The 16,233-nt window shown below is 35.6% G+C and overlaps 1 protein-coding gene across 1 annotated transcript; it reads left to right on the top strand.

The window, feature by feature from the left end:
• The first annotated feature begins 1,177 nt into the window (after positions 1-1,177).
• Positions 1,178-6,921, top strand: LOC130999987 (disease resistance protein RGA2-like). Its single transcript, XM_057925700.1, has 3 exons — positions 1,178-4,804; positions 6,550-6,635; positions 6,730-6,921. The coding sequence occupies exons 1-2, from the start codon at positions 1,402-1,404 to the stop codon at positions 6,558-6,560; spliced, it is 3,414 nt and encodes a 1,137-aa protein (XP_057781683.1). The 5' UTR covers positions 1,178-1,401; the 3' UTR covers positions 6,561-6,635; positions 6,730-6,921.
• Positions 6,922-16,233: the final 9,312 nt, after the last annotated feature.

Here is a 16,233-nt window from a genome sequence, read left to right as displayed (position 1 = left end):
TATAGGGAAAAATTGTAGAATTATAATTTTTCTTAAATGTGAAAAAAATAAAATTAAATGTAATATGAGATGTGATACAATGATATGATTGAGGAGGGGACCTATCGTATGCAGCTAACTTTGATTTTGTGGCAAGTAAAAAAAGGGCCTGTATTTCTAGGCCAAAGCCCGCCAAATTTTATGGGCTTTCTACAAAAGAATTTTAAACAGTTCCAGTCGAAACTTGTTGTATTGTTTTGGGCTGTTTTAATTTATTGGCCCAACTTGTTACTTATTTTATTCATAATAATTAGGTCAAGACACCAATTTTATGCTTCAACCGTTTCAAAAAAAAATATGCTTAACCAAAAAAAAAAGTTGTATGCTTCAAGAACATATTTCATTTGGATTGTCCCATTATTGTTGTCTCATTTTCATATAAGTTAATTTTGATAAAAAAAAGTTAATAAAGCATAATATTTAAATATTGTAGAATGTCTAATTTATTTTAACAACCTAATAAAATAAATAATGACAGATATATTAAGAAACAAAACATAAAAAATTACAATAAATCATAAAATAGAGGGAAGAAATAAGAGGGAAAAAATGTCAAGTAATAGATGAACAGTACCCATTACATTTGCTGAATTTTGTTCACACTGCTCCAAATATTAGCTGTAGGAGAGGCACCGTTGGAGAAGGGTTTCACTGCATTCAAACATAAATTTATATTTTATTATTTTATTTAGAGGAATAAAAATTAAAGAGGTGGTCTTCTGTACACCCGGGTGTACGTACCGTACACTCAGATGTAAATGATACTAACACTAAATGACACTAACATCAACACTATTTTAGAATGACACTAACACTATTTTGATTTACAAATGACACTAACATGTTACATAAATAACATTATTTTGAAATGACACTAACATCATATTAAAATAACACTAACACTAAATGATATTATCATGTTATCGAAATGACACTGTACACCTGGGTGTATCGTACATCCGAATATACAGGAAATTTTGTGAAAATTAAATACACCTCGAAGTATCATGTGAAACAGGAAAAAGAAGAATGTTCAATTTTCTTTTCTTTTAATTGGAAAAAATTGCATTATAAAGAGGTAATGCATAGAATTCTATGTAACCGATTTATAAAGGTATCATATTTATATATTTTAATACATTTACCACATAGTCAAAGTCATAGTTTTAAAAAAGTGTCGGCAAAGATTAAATATATAAAATGAAAAAAGAAAACCTTATCTTCGAATGAAAGGCTGTAAACTCTTCTGCTTGAACACTCATCCAATTCTATTCCATAGCTTTCTCTCTCTCACTCAATTTCTCTCTCTCTCTCTCCTCAAAAAAATTCTCTCTTTCTCTCTCTAAGTTATCGGCACAAAGAATGGAAGAAGCTGCTGCTGCCGCCGTCCTTCGAGTTTCAATTCAAAACCTCATCGACTTTCTCAAGAATGAGATCTCTCAAATCCAAGGTCTCGACAAAGAAGCAGAAAAGCTAGCTGGGACTCTCGAAATCATCCAGAAATTCTTGAACCACGCGGAGTCGGGCACCGTCACCGGCGAAGATGTCAAGAGCTGGCTGAGGAAGCTTGAAGACGTGGCGTTCGATGCTGACAATGTTTTGGATAAGCTCAACTATCATCGCCTCTCCGAACAAATCAAGCCCAAGAAGGCAAAGGTACTATCATTCTTCAAGCGTATTCCACGTTCTCGAAAGATGGCTCTTAAAATTAAAAAAATACGTGAGAATTTGGACTGCATTAACAAAGATGCAGCTGTTCTTGGCCTCAAAGAGAGGCTTGCTGCCGCTGTGCCCACTTTACTTCATGCTGTGGAAACTGATGCATACGCTCTTGATCCTATTTTTATTGGAAGAGATGATGTTGTGTCGGAAATAGTTGAGATGCTTACCAATAGCATCACAACTGATGAACGCAGAGTTTCCATCCTTCCCATTGTCGGGATGGGCGGATTGGGGAAGACGACATTGACAAGGAAAGTCTTCAATCATGAAATGGTGAAGACTCGGTTTGAATCGCATATTTGGGTGCATGTTTCTCCAAATTTCGAACCAATCACTCTTTTAAAGAAAATTCTCAATAACTTGACTTCTGATCAAGTTGAAAATGCGAGCAGACAAGTTGTTCTTACAAAGCTTCAAGAAGCTTTGAAAGATAAAACGTATCTTCTTGTTCTAGATGATGCATGGAATGAAGATCTTTTCAAATGGGAAGATTTTATGAATTCCTTCTTGGGAGTTGGTTGTGTTAAGGGAAATGCCATTGTTGTTACCACCAGAAGTATGAAGGTTGCTTCAATTGTGAATCCAATTCATACACATGAGTTGGAAGGCTTATCAGAGGAAGAGTGTTGGGCGATAATCAAAGTTAAAACCTTTGGAAAAGGAAACGTTCCATCAGAATTTGAGACTATTGGGAAAAAGATTGCAACCAAATGTCAAGGTTTGCCACTAGCTGCCAATGTAGTTGGGGGAACACTGAGCAATAATGTAGTTGGGGGAACACTGAGCAATCAATCCGAGGAAAAATGGCGTTCAATCGAGGAGAAGTGGCTTTCGCCAGATGAAGGAGGAGATTATATCACAAAAATATTAAGATTGAGCTTTGATAATTTGTCTCTGCCATCACTTAAAAAGTGCTTTGCGTACTGTGCGATGTTTCCTAAAGGCTCCAAAATCATGAAACAGGAACTGATTGAGTTTTGGATGGCAGAAGGTTTTCTTCAAGCTGATGGAAGGGATGACATGGAGTCCGTGGGCGAAATATTTATCAACGTTCTTCTGCACAACTCTTTACTGCAAGTTTCAGAGGGAGATGTACGAAGTTGTGGTATGCACGATCTTGTGCATGATCTGGCTTGTTCTGTTTCAAGTTCCTCTAACAGTACATGTGGTAGCCGATTTCGATATATGACTCTCGGAAAGGAATCAAGTCCTATCCCAAAAGAAATGGCAAAATCTCTGCGTACATTATTATTGAATGGTGATATTTCTGGTATCAACTTCTCAGACTTCGAAAGTCTGCATGTTTTACGTCTTCAAGGTTATGGAGTTTACGAGTTGTCAAGTTCGATTCGAAAGTTGATACATTTGAGAGATTTTGACATTTCAGAAACAATGATTCAATATTTGCCGGATTGGATTGGTGAATTCTTTCACTTGCAGACGTTGAGAGTAGACTCAGGATGGTTGAAGAAACTGCCAAGTACGATTAAGTACTTGATTAACTTGAGGCATCTTTATAATCACGAGGATGTAGAGTTGCCTGCGGGAATCGGGAGATTAACGTCTCTTCAAACGCTAACGCATTTTCCAGTGGGCAATGAGAATGGGTGCAAAATTGAAGAGCTGGGAAGTTTGAATAATCTTAAAGGAGGGCTACGGATTAGGAATCTGGAAAGGGTTCATGACAAGGAAGAGGCTGAGAAGACCAATTTATTCAAAAAGTCAAAAATATTGGATTTGCATTTGGAATGGAATGATGGTAGAGAAGGTGAAAGAAATGATGAGAATGTATTGGAAGGCATGCGGCCGCACTCAGATCTGAGGGGGTTGGATATTGGCGGATTCAAAGGCAAAAGATTTCCATTATGGACTCAGAAGATGTCAGATTTGAACAAGTTAATATCATTAACACTCCGGAACTGCAAAGAATGTGAAGAGATCCCAATGTTGGGGCACTTGCCCAATCTCAAGTCCCTTGTGTTGCATCGATGGGACAATTTGAAGTGTATAAATTCATCATTCTACGGAATGGTGAACAACGACACACGCATTGTTTTTCCAGCTCTCGAGAGGTTCACATTGTGGTTCATGCCTAAGCTGACAGAGTGGGCAGAAGTAGAAGTTTCGGGTGGAAGTGAAGTGAAGCTGTTTCCTCGCCTCCAATATTTGGATATTAAGGATTGCTTGCAATTGATGAGTGTTCCAAGTCATGTGTCGTCATGCCTTGAATATCTGTGGATTGATGGAATTGGTGTTGAATGTCTCCCAGCTGATTGGTTATTCAGTAACAATCAGACTCTCTCTCATTTGGATATAACGCGGTGCCGCAATTTGAGAGAATTTCGGGATAGAGATAGCGGCGGAGAACAATCCCAACGAAGCTTCACATCCCTTGGCAAAATCTGGATTAATGGATGCAAAGCATTGGAGTATTTGCCATGTGAAATGCTAGGATTCTATCTTGAGGAGCTGGGGTTGGTGAATTTAAGTAGCCTAAAGAATCTAGGAAGGGTAATTGAGTGCCTCCCAAGATTGCCTCGTCTAACACAATTGCAAATTAGAGGCGTTACTAAATTAATGGCCACTTGTGGTCTTGAGATTTCGCCTTTTCCCAGCTTGAGACGAATAAGTATCGATGTTAGTATGGGGGTGGAGACTGTGGATGCCATATTGCAAGGATGTTGCCACTCACTTGATAAGTTAGATTTGATTGGGATGGAAAGTTGTGAATGCCTGCCAGAATCAATTCAATATCTCACTGCTCTTTCTGTGCTAGTGCTAAAGAATTTTGGAATGGAAGAGTTACCTGAATGGTTTGGGAACCTCTCATCTCTGGAGACGTTGTCTTTATGGAACTGCAAAAGGCTAAGGCGTCTACCCTCTATGGATGCAATGCAGCGCCTCACAACATTAAAAAAACTAAATATTATGGATTGCCCGGAATTAGTGATTAAAAGGGAGGCAGCTGATTCTGAATGGCCCAAGCTTTCCCATATCCCCCGCATCCTAATTGACGGCAGATACAAATACATTGACGGTGTCGGTAAGTATCTAATATACGTGTTTGTTTGTTTTAATAGAAACAATTAGTATATGTGTTTTATTTGAAAAAAATTCTAATTATCATAAATTGAGATCACAGAGTTTCTAACTCGATTGCTGTTAATTTGGTGCTCCACTTCATCTCAATATGCTTAAACAAATAGGAGATTAATTATTTTGAGTTTGTTTACTAACATTTTTACAGTCAGTTTCCCATATCCCCCGCATCAGAATTGACGGTCACAGTGTCGGTGATGGTGAGTATCAATTAGGGATGGCAGTGGATCCTGGACCCGGTCCAGATCCATGGATCCAGATCCGATTTGACGGATCTGGATCTCAATTTTTTGGATCCGCGGATCTGGATCCGGATCTGGATCTCATTTTCTAAAACGGATCTGGATCTGGATCTTGACATTTGAGATCCGGATCCGACCCAGATCCGACCCGTGGATCCGATTTAATTAAAAATATATTATTTATTTTTTATATTTATTTTATTAATAATATTAGATATATTAAAAAATAAAAAAAAATAGAATTAAATTTGAAAACCTAATTTCTAATTCATCTTCTTCTCAGTTCTCACTCCTCGCGCCGCACGCTTCTATCGCTGCCACCCTCCCTGCCTCGGTCCGCCGCTGGAGTCACGCCGCGCTCGCCTGACAGCAGCAGCGGCAGTGCAGCACACTCCAATTCGCCGTCGTTCCAGTTCGGCTCGCCGCACTCCACCGCCGTCGCCGCCTCTGTCACTCCAGTCCAGCTCGCCGCACTCCACCGCCGCCGTCGTTCAACCATGAGCTTGTCTACCACAGGATGCTCTGAATCAAAGGTTAGATTTCGATTTTGAGCATGTTTATATTCGATAAAGAAATGAGTTGGAGTTGATTCTTGTGGCTACGTTCTGCCCCTGATTTTGATGCACTTGGAGTTGATTCTTGTGGGATAGGCTTAACTGGATATCTCTTGTATTGAAATGAGTTGTTGCAATTGTACTAAAGCTTTACTGATTTTGCTTTAGAGATGAAAATGAGATTTAAATCTCTTTTATTGGTTTATATCTGGTAAATATAGGTTTGGAAGATAACAAACCACATGTTTAATAGTTGAGGAAAAGTTGTAAGAAATTGAAGTGGTCATTCCAGATTCGTGTATCCCAAGATCCTTCATGTTTGTTTACAGAATCTTGATGGTGCCTTAAGGTCATGCGTAGTGGGAATAAAATTGTAAAAACCACTTAACATATCCATTCATCATTATACACTTCACTTGAATTCAATTTGAAAACACTAGATCCATGGATCTGGACCCGCGGATCCGTGGATCTGACGGATCTGGATCTGGATCCAAAATTTTCAGATCCGCGGATCTGGATCCGGATCTGGATCTGGTATATGAAAACGGATCTGGATCTGGTATTGGCCAGACCCGGTCCAGATCCGGCCCGTTGCCATCCCTAGTATCAATATATGTGTTTGTTTGTTCTAATAGAAACAATTAGATGTGTATTTTATTTCCAAAAAAAAAAAAAAAAAAAAACTAATCATCAGAAATTGAGGTAGTCTAGTAAAATCTATCATCTTATCTTATGGAGTTTCCAATTCAGTTGTTATTCGTTTGGCGCTCCACTTCATCTCAATATGCTTAAACAATAGGAGATTAATTAATTTGAGTTTGTTTACTACACTTTTACATGGAGCCGTCATTTTATTTTTTTTCTATTAATTCTTTTTTGTGTTGATACAGATTATTGGTGAGATATTTAACAGTTGTGTTTGAGGTGTCTTTAAAGAAATAGAAGGCGAAGCAAGGGATCAGTGAAGAAGGAATGAGTGAGTATCTATTTTCTCCATCATGATTTTGCTCAACCTCTTTTCATAATTTTTTAATTTCCTATATATTCTTTGTTTAAATTTTTGTTGATAGGATTATTATATTGAAGGTTGAAGAGGATGCATGTGGATACCAAATTGTTTCCAGCTCTACTCATGTTTTTTACATTTCTATTATATGTGGTTTTATGCTATGACTTCCTCTACCTTTTATTGAGATTGTAAATTGCAACATAGTTTTCTCATTCTGGTTTAACTTGAAATAAATTTTCATTTGCATGGACTATTATTTTGAACAGATAATACTACTCTGAAAATATTTTAGGGGGATATTTGATTTGGTAGATGGGATATATAAGATTGATATATAGTATTAGAATATGATTAAATACTTCACTCAATTTTTGACGATAAAAAATCATTCAATTGGATTATTAGAGTATGGGCTCAATTATCCATCACGGGCCAAATCATGCAAACTAAAAGTTGCATTGCAAAAGAATTATGGGTGCAACATGTAGTAGAAATTGATGGATGAATGAAATGAAAGAGAATATTATGATTGTGGGGCTAATCACATATGATTAGATTAGATTGTTCAAAAATATAACTTCTATAGGGAAACATTGTAGAACTATAATTTTTCTTAAATGTGAAAAATATTTTTAGATGTAATAGGAGATGTTATGCAGGAGTGGCTTATTTTATCCAGTTAAATTGGAATTTTGGGCAAGTAAAAAAATCCCGCGTTTTGACTTTAGATATTTGTAGGCCCAAGCCCACCAAAATTTATGGGCTTTCTACAAAAGAATTTTAAACAGTTACCAGTAGGAATTTGCTGTATTGTTGTTGGCAGTTTTAATTTATCGGCCCAACTTGTTACTTATTTTATTTATAATAATTAGATCAAGACACCAATTTTATGCTTCAATATTTTCTTCAAAAAAAAGAAGAAGAAGAAGTTGCATGCTTCAAGACCCTATTTTATCTGAAGTCCAATTTTCCCATTTCCTCAAAAGTTTGAAGTATTGTTTTATTTTGCAGAAATAAAGGTTTTGTGGTGGGGTAATGTTCAAAAGTGAAAAATATATTTTTTGTGGAATATATCAAAATAACAAAAAGTGCATGTTTTCAAAAGGTGAAGGGAGTAATAGATAAAATTACTTACAAATGGTGGGTGAAATATCCTAGTTATTTTAGGAAAATTTTCATATTTTATCACAAAGTTTAATAGTGTCACGCTTTTAAATTTTGACAAATTGATATAAATTCTTGAATATTTTTATGTCAAAGTTTGATTTTCGTGATATTATTGAAAAAATGTTGAAATATTATGTATAAATTTTTTAAAATTAAAAAGCGCAACAATATAAAAAATAGGTAAAATATTGAGATAAAATAAGAAGAAGAAAAAAAGAAGAAAATTGCTTGAGTAATGATGAAAAATCTTTAATTAATTTACTTGTGGAATTGGGTTGGGTAGTTCATCATTGTCTTCACTGGACAATTCGCAGCCTTACACATGAGCTCAAAGGTTTAAGGAAGAATGTACTAGGAGGAAGATTGGATATATTAATTAAATATATAATAAAACAAAAGTATGAAGAGAAGATAATTAAATTCACTACTATGTTGATCTTCTATTTAAATTATTGTTTAATACTATATTTATCGCGACATCAACGCTGCGCATTTACTATGTGATATGGAATAATACGCGTGACATTTTAAATTGAGATGTTTATTAATTTATTAAATATCAATATCGAGTTTGGTAAGATATCATCACATTCTCAGTTGAGATACATAATCAAAAAAATATGAATAGCATATAAATAACTTTAATTTTGAAGCAAACAACACATTATAGTGCTACCTGATTGAAATATATTAAGATTAGAACATTGATGTTGAGTGGTACATATGGTCTTTACAGATGCTAAATCTCTCTATTTTGTTGTATAACTTAATAATGTTGGAAAAGTAATTAGCTTCACAATTAAGTAACTAATCATGGATAAGCTAATTGAGTTGTGTGTGGAATATATGATCCAACATGATAACTAATACTATTTTGTAACCTTAGAGCTATTACTTCATTTACAACTACTTATGCTCTCATCTTATAAATTTGAGAAAAATGATTGCTCAACTCAAATTATTAGTAATATATCTAATGCACTTTCTTAAAAATCAAGTTACACGTAATATAGGGTGTCAAAATATTATTAAAGTAGGAGTTGATTACATTAATTTTGTGGAGCTTATAAATTTTTGGAAGGTTATGGTTCCGAACCATTTATGACATGTCGTAATTTTTAAAATAGATTAATCCATCGTTGATGAGGTAAATTAAAAATTTCAGCATTATTGCCTATGGTGGGTTTGATGATGACGTTTTTTTATCATTTAAGTTGTTGTTATTGATAATCAAATTGTGTCGCTCAATTTTTTTTTTTTTAGACGGAAGCCACACAATTTTATTATTCAATATCCTTCCGTACAACGTTTCCTTTCTTAGTAGATGACTTGATACTTTTGGAAATGAAGAATTATGATTTTTTGGATGAATCTTTATTAGATGAAAATTGGGATGACGAATAAAGGCAATAAGTGAGTAAAAACCACACATAAGTGAGATTTGAGCTTAATAGAGTAGAGCACTCTCTACTATATTCCCTTTTTAGTGCTTTGATGTTCATGAGGTCGTGATATTAAGTGTGTCATATGTGACAAATGATAGAAGGCACTAGGGAAGCCCTTTTGGCCTGCGTTTCATTGCCTACCCATACATTAACCCCTAGTGAGCCATTTTTGAAGCCTTAACCATTTTTGTTCTTATTAGTCACTAAATAATTAGCCAAGGCCTGTTTTGGACTCTCTCTTTGGCCCAGTGATGCATGTCTAATTTTGAACTTTATTCCATTAATTACTAGAGAAAGTTAAGCTGTGGTTGCATGTGCCGTTTGCCCAAACTGCTGTCTTGTGCTAAATGATAAGGGTCTGTGATCCGTTTGGCCAAACAGTGGCAGTGAATTCAGATTGGGTTTGGGAGACGATTTGTGGGGATATTTTGTAGATGATGATTGCATGTTGATTGGAGATATATATATAAAAAAGAAGGTTGCTGCTGAAAAGAAAAAAAGAAAAAAAAAAAAAGAAAAAAAAAGAAAAAAAAGAAAAAAAAAAGAAAAAAAAAAGAAAAAAAAGAAAAGAAAAGAGAAAAAAAGATGTTGCACCAGTTTGAGTTGAGCATGTAGTATCATTGTTATTGTTGGAGTTTTTCCCCTAAGTTTAATTGCTTTCTTTCTTTCTCTATGAACTTGAAATTGTGGATGATGGTTTGGATTAGATGTGCACACTTTGATCTTCATTGCTTGAGCCTAGGAACCCCTTTATATCCTTCCAATCTTATGAATGGTCCTTAGCCCCATTACGCCAAATGAACAAAGTCCTTTTTGAGTCACTATTTGACCGCGACATATCATGACCAAGTGGATCTTTTCTTGTGTGTGTGTGAATTACCTCATATCTTATGGAGAAAATTGAGCGAATGAGTGAAACCGTGAGTTGTACTTGCTATAGCCTGATTTTGACTAATTTGATGATAGAGATGCATTCTTGAGATTCTAAATTTTTTGTTATGAAGGTTGAGAGTTATTTATAAATTACTTGGTTCATCTTGGCAGTATAAGTTACAAGCTAGCAGTTGGCATTTACTTGGCTGTTGTGTTTTTGTGTTTCACTTCTTATCTTCCATCTTTCTTTTCCTTTTCGTGTGTTAGTGGGTTGAGTCGGGAGAAGGTTGTGTCTGGATAATTATTTTGTACTATTGAGTCTTTTCTTCACTTCATACTTGAGGGCAAGTATGATTCAAGTGTGAGGAGATTTGATGTGTGTGATTTAGTTGTCTAGATTATGTTTTTTATCGTGTGTTTTTTTCTTTGATATTACCCAAGTTCGTTGGCATTTTGCGCAGAAATTGCGTGGATGGAGAATGAAGATGGCAAATGTCGAGAGATGATGAAAGTCGAGAATTTTGGATCAAGTTGAATGCTTTTGGAAGAGAATTAGAGATTGGGCTTGAAATTAATTGTCTAGATTTAATTTAGCCCAAAACTCTTATTATTAATTATATTTTGGGCCTTATTTTGATTAAGGGTTGCAGCCCATTTGTGGGGGTAATTAGCGGCATATTAGGGATTTTTAATCCCATTAGTTTTTGTTCTTCTTTATAGCCGCAAAGGAGAATTATAGATAGAGGAGGAGTTTAGTTTGAGTGGGACACGTTTTTCTATTCCTTAGGTTTTAATTAAGTGACAGCCGCATACTCCCTTCTCTTGTTCTTTTTTTACTGTTTTCGATTTTTTAGGTGAACTAATAGTTTAGTTGGTTGACTTTTAATTGCTTTTGTTTTTAGTTTGGTTGGATTACAAGTTTCGATTTTTGTGCAAAGTATAAGGTGATATTGAAGCATATTTTTGGAGCATTATTTGAAGAAGTCGAATTCCATTAATTCCGACAATTGGTTTGCGTGTTTTATTTATTTCTTTCGATTATTTGTTATTTGGTTTATGTTTACTTTTGATTATTTATTTATTATTAGTTTTAATTATGAGTAGCTAAGTTTTTAATTCGGCGAGAATAATGAAACTCTAATTTAATAATCTGTGAGACCTAATTGGTTTAAAATTGATTCCTATTGATTCCGATTAATTCCTAGGTTCAATGATAATTCTGATTTTATTTAAGTCTGATCAACTTAGGTTTAATTGGATTATAGTCAATTAGCACCTCCAATCCGTAATTGTTGGAATAGGGCTGATTAGTGGCAAAACTACCATGTTCGTAGTAGGAATTAATTGGTATATTAATTATTACTAGCGTATCTAGGATAATTGGTATAAATTGGGTTCCTTCACCTTAATGCTATTAGAATATTAAATCTAAGACTGGCGTATCCAGCTAGGTTATATTTTAATAAGAGAAATAGACAAGACTAGCGTATCTAGCTGTCTATCGACATAGTAAGTAGGAATTGGGGTATGTCAGTGCGTATCACGGTATCCTATAACTGGTTGGTTGATAGGGATTAATTAATCTTTGCGTCGATGAACAGAGTATTAAATTGATATGGATTTATTTGAGCCGAGTTACCTTTTTATTGATTTATTTCTAGTGTGATTTTCGTTGATTTATTTATTTTCTTAGTTAATTAATTTTTTCTATCACTTTAAGGCGTGGTGGCTACACCAAAAATTAGATCTATAGGAATTTGATTGCAATTACCCGTTCTCTGTGGTTCGACTCTGCTTGTTGCTATACTAATTTAATTCTTGGTAAGATTGCAGGAATTATTTGGTGGAATACGACGTCCACCAAATTGGCGCCGTTGCCGGGGAACGGTGTTAATTAATTTCTTTTTCCTATTGATTCTATTTTATTTTATTTTTTTTCTGTTGTTTTTTTAAAAAAAAAAAAAAAAAACTCCAGGTTAAGGAAAGGAAGCTGCAAGGTCTGTTGGATTCGGAGATTGCTCTGTCTGCCCGGACGGAACCTTTTTTTCATGGCTAATCTCAGTGCCTCTACTGCGGAAGAGGATCTGTTTGCCCAAACGGATCCTGATTCAAAGGCAGAAACAGAAATCGAAGAGGATCCTGAATCTATTTTCATGACTGTGATTGATCCTTTGGTTGATGATGTTGTTGAGAATTTCAGGGAAGAGGAGCTCGATCAAGTTATTTTCAGTGTGCTGAATGATGAGGATGCCAAAACAGAGGAGAATGATGCTATTCGAGAGATTATCATGCAGCTATACTCCACGGACGAAATTCCAATTCGGCACCTATCGAGCAGGATGCCCAAATCGACCAGCACAGAACCGATTATGCCAGCTGTTGTGAAGCCATCGAAGGTAGACTTGAAAGAGGTAGGGTTTGAGTGTCATTTTGAAGATTCTGGAGAATTTGGGGTCAAATTGGACACTATGCTAAGTGTGGTGGAGTCAACTGCAATTCTGGGATTTGATGGAGGATTTGACCTAGTCAAAATTTCCCCCAACGTTTCCCTCTCAATTCCACCTCCTTCAGAACCCACTCCAGCCATCTCCACTCGCATATCTCCGCCTGAAACACCACCACTGCCGCGACCTACTCCAGAACCGCCACCGCAGCCACATACTTATTGCCTCCATCTCCAACCTGCACGCGCCGCTGCTATCCAATTCCACAATCCAACACCTACCTGTTCCAGCCATCATATCATTTCGTCTGCATCTGGAAATCACCACCGCCAGCCTCCACTACCGCCCTCGATCTCCACTCGCATCTCTCCGCCTGAAACACCGCCGTCGCCGCGACCCCCTCCAGAACCGCCGCCCTCCGTCCTCTACCGGCATCTCCACAAGGAAGCGTGCACGGTGATATCCTTCTCTTATGTTTGATTTTTTTCTTTTTGTTTCTCTTTGTCTTGTTTATTGTCTTGTGCTTTTGTTAGTTTTTTGTGTGCTTTCCTTTTTATGCTTTTTCTTGTTTGCTTGAGGGCAAGCAACGTCTAAGTGTGAGGAGGGGGATGTGTCTTTATTTTTGTGTGTCTATGTTGAGTCGTTGTTTTGTCTTGTTGTTAGTCAAGTGAGTGTTGGTTTGTTAGTTTTGTGTATGCATGCTGCCAAGTTGCACTTTGTGATAAAGTAGATGACTTGATACTTTTGGAAATGAAGAATTATGATTTTTTGGATGAATCTTTATTAGATGAAAATTGGGATGACGAATAAAGGCAATAAGTGAGTAAAAACCACACATAAGTGAGATTTGAGCTTAATAGAGTAGAGCACTCTCTACTATATTCCCTTTTTAGTGCTTTGATGTTCATGAGGTCGTGATATTAAGTGTGTCATATGTGACAAATGATAGAAGGCACTAGGGAAGCCCTTTTGGCCTGCGTTTCATTGCCTACCCATACATTAACCCCTAGTGAGCCATTTTTGAAGCCTTAACCATTTTTGTTCTTATTAGTCACTAAATAATTAGCCAAGGCCTGTTTTGGACTCTCTCTTTGGCCCAGTGATGCATGTCTAATTTTGAACTTTATTCCATTAATTACTAGAGAAAGTTAAGCTGTGGTTGCATGTGCCGTTTGCCCAAACTGCTGTCTTGTGCTAAATGATAAGGGTCTGTGATCCGTTTGGCCAAACAGTGGCAGTGAATTCAGATTGGGTTTGGGAGACGATTTGTGGGGATATTTTGTAGATGATGATTGCATGTTGATTGGAGATATATATATAAAAAAGAAGGTTGCTGCTGAAAAGAAAAAAAGAAAAAAAAAAAAGAAAAAAAAAGAAAAAAAAGAAAAAAAAAAGAAAAAAAAAAGAAAAAAAAGAAAAGAAAAGAGAAAAAAAGATGTTGCACCAGTTTGAGTTGAGCATGTAGTATCATTGTTATTGTTGGAGTTTTTCCCCTAAGTTTAATTGCTTTCTTTCTTTCTCTATGAACTTGAAATTGTGGATGATGGTTTGGATTAGATGTGCACACTTTGATCTTCATTGCTTGAGCCTAGGAACCCCTTTATATCCTTCCAATCTTATGAATGGTCCTTAGCCCCATTACGCCAAATGAACAAAGTCCTTTTTGAGTCACTATTTGACCGCGACATATCATGACCAAGTGGATCTTTTCTTGTGTGTGTGTGAATTACCTCATATCTTATGGAGAAAATTGAGCGAATGAGTGAAACCGTGAGTTGTACTTGCTATAGCCTGATTTTGACTAATTTGATGATAGAGATGCATTCTTGAGATTCTAAATTTTTTGTTATGAAGGTTGAGAGTTATTTATAAATTACTTGGTTCATCTTGGCAGTATAAGTTACAAGCTAGCAGTTGGCATTTACTTGGCTGTTGTGTTTTTGTGTTTCACTTCTTATCTTCCATCTTTCTTTTCCTTTTCGTGTGTTAGTGGGTTGAGTCGGGAGAAGGTTGTGTCTGGATAATTATTTTGTACTATTGAGTCTTTTCTTCACTTCATACTTGAGGGCAAGTATGATTCAAGTGTGAGGAGATTTGATGTGTGTGATTTAGTTGTCTAGATTATGTTTTTTATCGTGTGTTTTTTTCTTTGATATTACCCAAGTTCGTTGGCATTTTGCGCAGAAATTGCGTGGATGGAGAATGAAGATGGCAAATGTCGAGAGATGATGAAAGTCGAGAATTTTGGATCAAGTTGAATGCTTTTGGAAGAGAATTAGAGATTGGGCTTGAAATTAATTGTCTAGATTTAATTTAGCCCAAAACTCTTATTATTAATTATATTTTGGGCCTTATTTTGATTAAGGGTTGCAGCCCATTTGTGGGGGTAATTAGCGGCATATTAGGGATTTTTAATCCCATTAGTTTTTGTTCTTCTTTATAGCCGCAAAGGAGAATTATAGATAGAGGAGGAGTTTAGTTTGAGTGGGACACGTTTTTCTATTCCTTAGGTTTTAATTAAGTGACAGCCGCATACTCCCTTCTCTTGTTCTTTTTTTACTGTTTTCGATTTTTTAGGTGAACTAATAGTTTAGTTGGTTGACTTTTAATTGCTTTTGTTTTTAGTTTGGTTGGATTACAAGTTTCGATTTTTGTGCAAAGTATAAGGTGATATTGAAGCATATTTTTGGAGCATTATTTGAAGAAGTCGAATTCCATTAATTCCGACAATTGGTTTGCGTGTTTTATTTATTTCTTTCGATTATTTGTTATTTGGTTTATGTTTACTTTTGATTATTTATTTATTATTAGTTTTAATTATGAGTAGCTAAGTTTTTAATTCGGCGAGAATAATGAAACTCTAATTTAATAATCTGTGAGACCTAATTGGTTTAAAATTGATTCCTATTGATTCCGATTAATTCCTAGGTTCAATGATAATTCTGATTTTATTTAAGTCTGATCAACTTAGGTTTAATTGGATTATAGTCAATTAGCACCTCCAATTCGTAATTGTTGGAATAGGGCTGATTAGTGGCAAAACTACCATGTTCGTAGTAGGAATTAATTGGTATATTAATTATTACTAGCGTATCTAGGATAATTGGTATAAATTGGGTTCCTTCACCTTAATGCTATTAGAATATTAAATCTAAGACTGGCGTATCCAGCTAGGTTATATTTTAATAAGAGAAATAGACAAGACTAGCGTATCTAGCTGTCTATCGACATAGTAAGTAGGAATTGGGGTATGTCAGTGCGTATCACGGTATCCTATAACTGGTTGGTTGATAGGGATTAATTAATCTTTGCGTCGATGAACAGAGTATTAAATTGATATGGATTTATTTGAGCCGAGTTACCTTTTTATTGATTTATTTCAAGAGTTATTTTATTTGATTTAATTTTCTTTCTTAGTTAATTAATTCTTCTCAAATTTAAGGCGTGGTGGCTACACCAAATTTTAGATCTTTAGGAATTTGATTGCAATTACCCGTTCTCTGTGGTTCGACCCTGCTTGTTACTATACTCATTTAATTCTTGGTAAGATTGCAGGAATTATTTGGTGGAATACGACGTCCACCAACAACGTTCCTAAGCCACGTAGGAAAATCTTGAGTCCACCTCATCGGGTGC

This window comes from Salvia miltiorrhiza, chromosome 8 (genome assembly GCF_028751815.1).
Source record: "Salvia miltiorrhiza cultivar Shanhuang (shh) chromosome 8, IMPLAD_Smil_shh, whole genome shotgun sequence".
NCBI classification, from domain to species: Eukaryota; Viridiplantae; Streptophyta; class Magnoliopsida; order Lamiales; family Lamiaceae; genus Salvia; species Salvia miltiorrhiza.
Note: the sequence above shows the minus strand (reverse complement) of the source record. Positions and strands in the feature narration are given on the sequence as shown.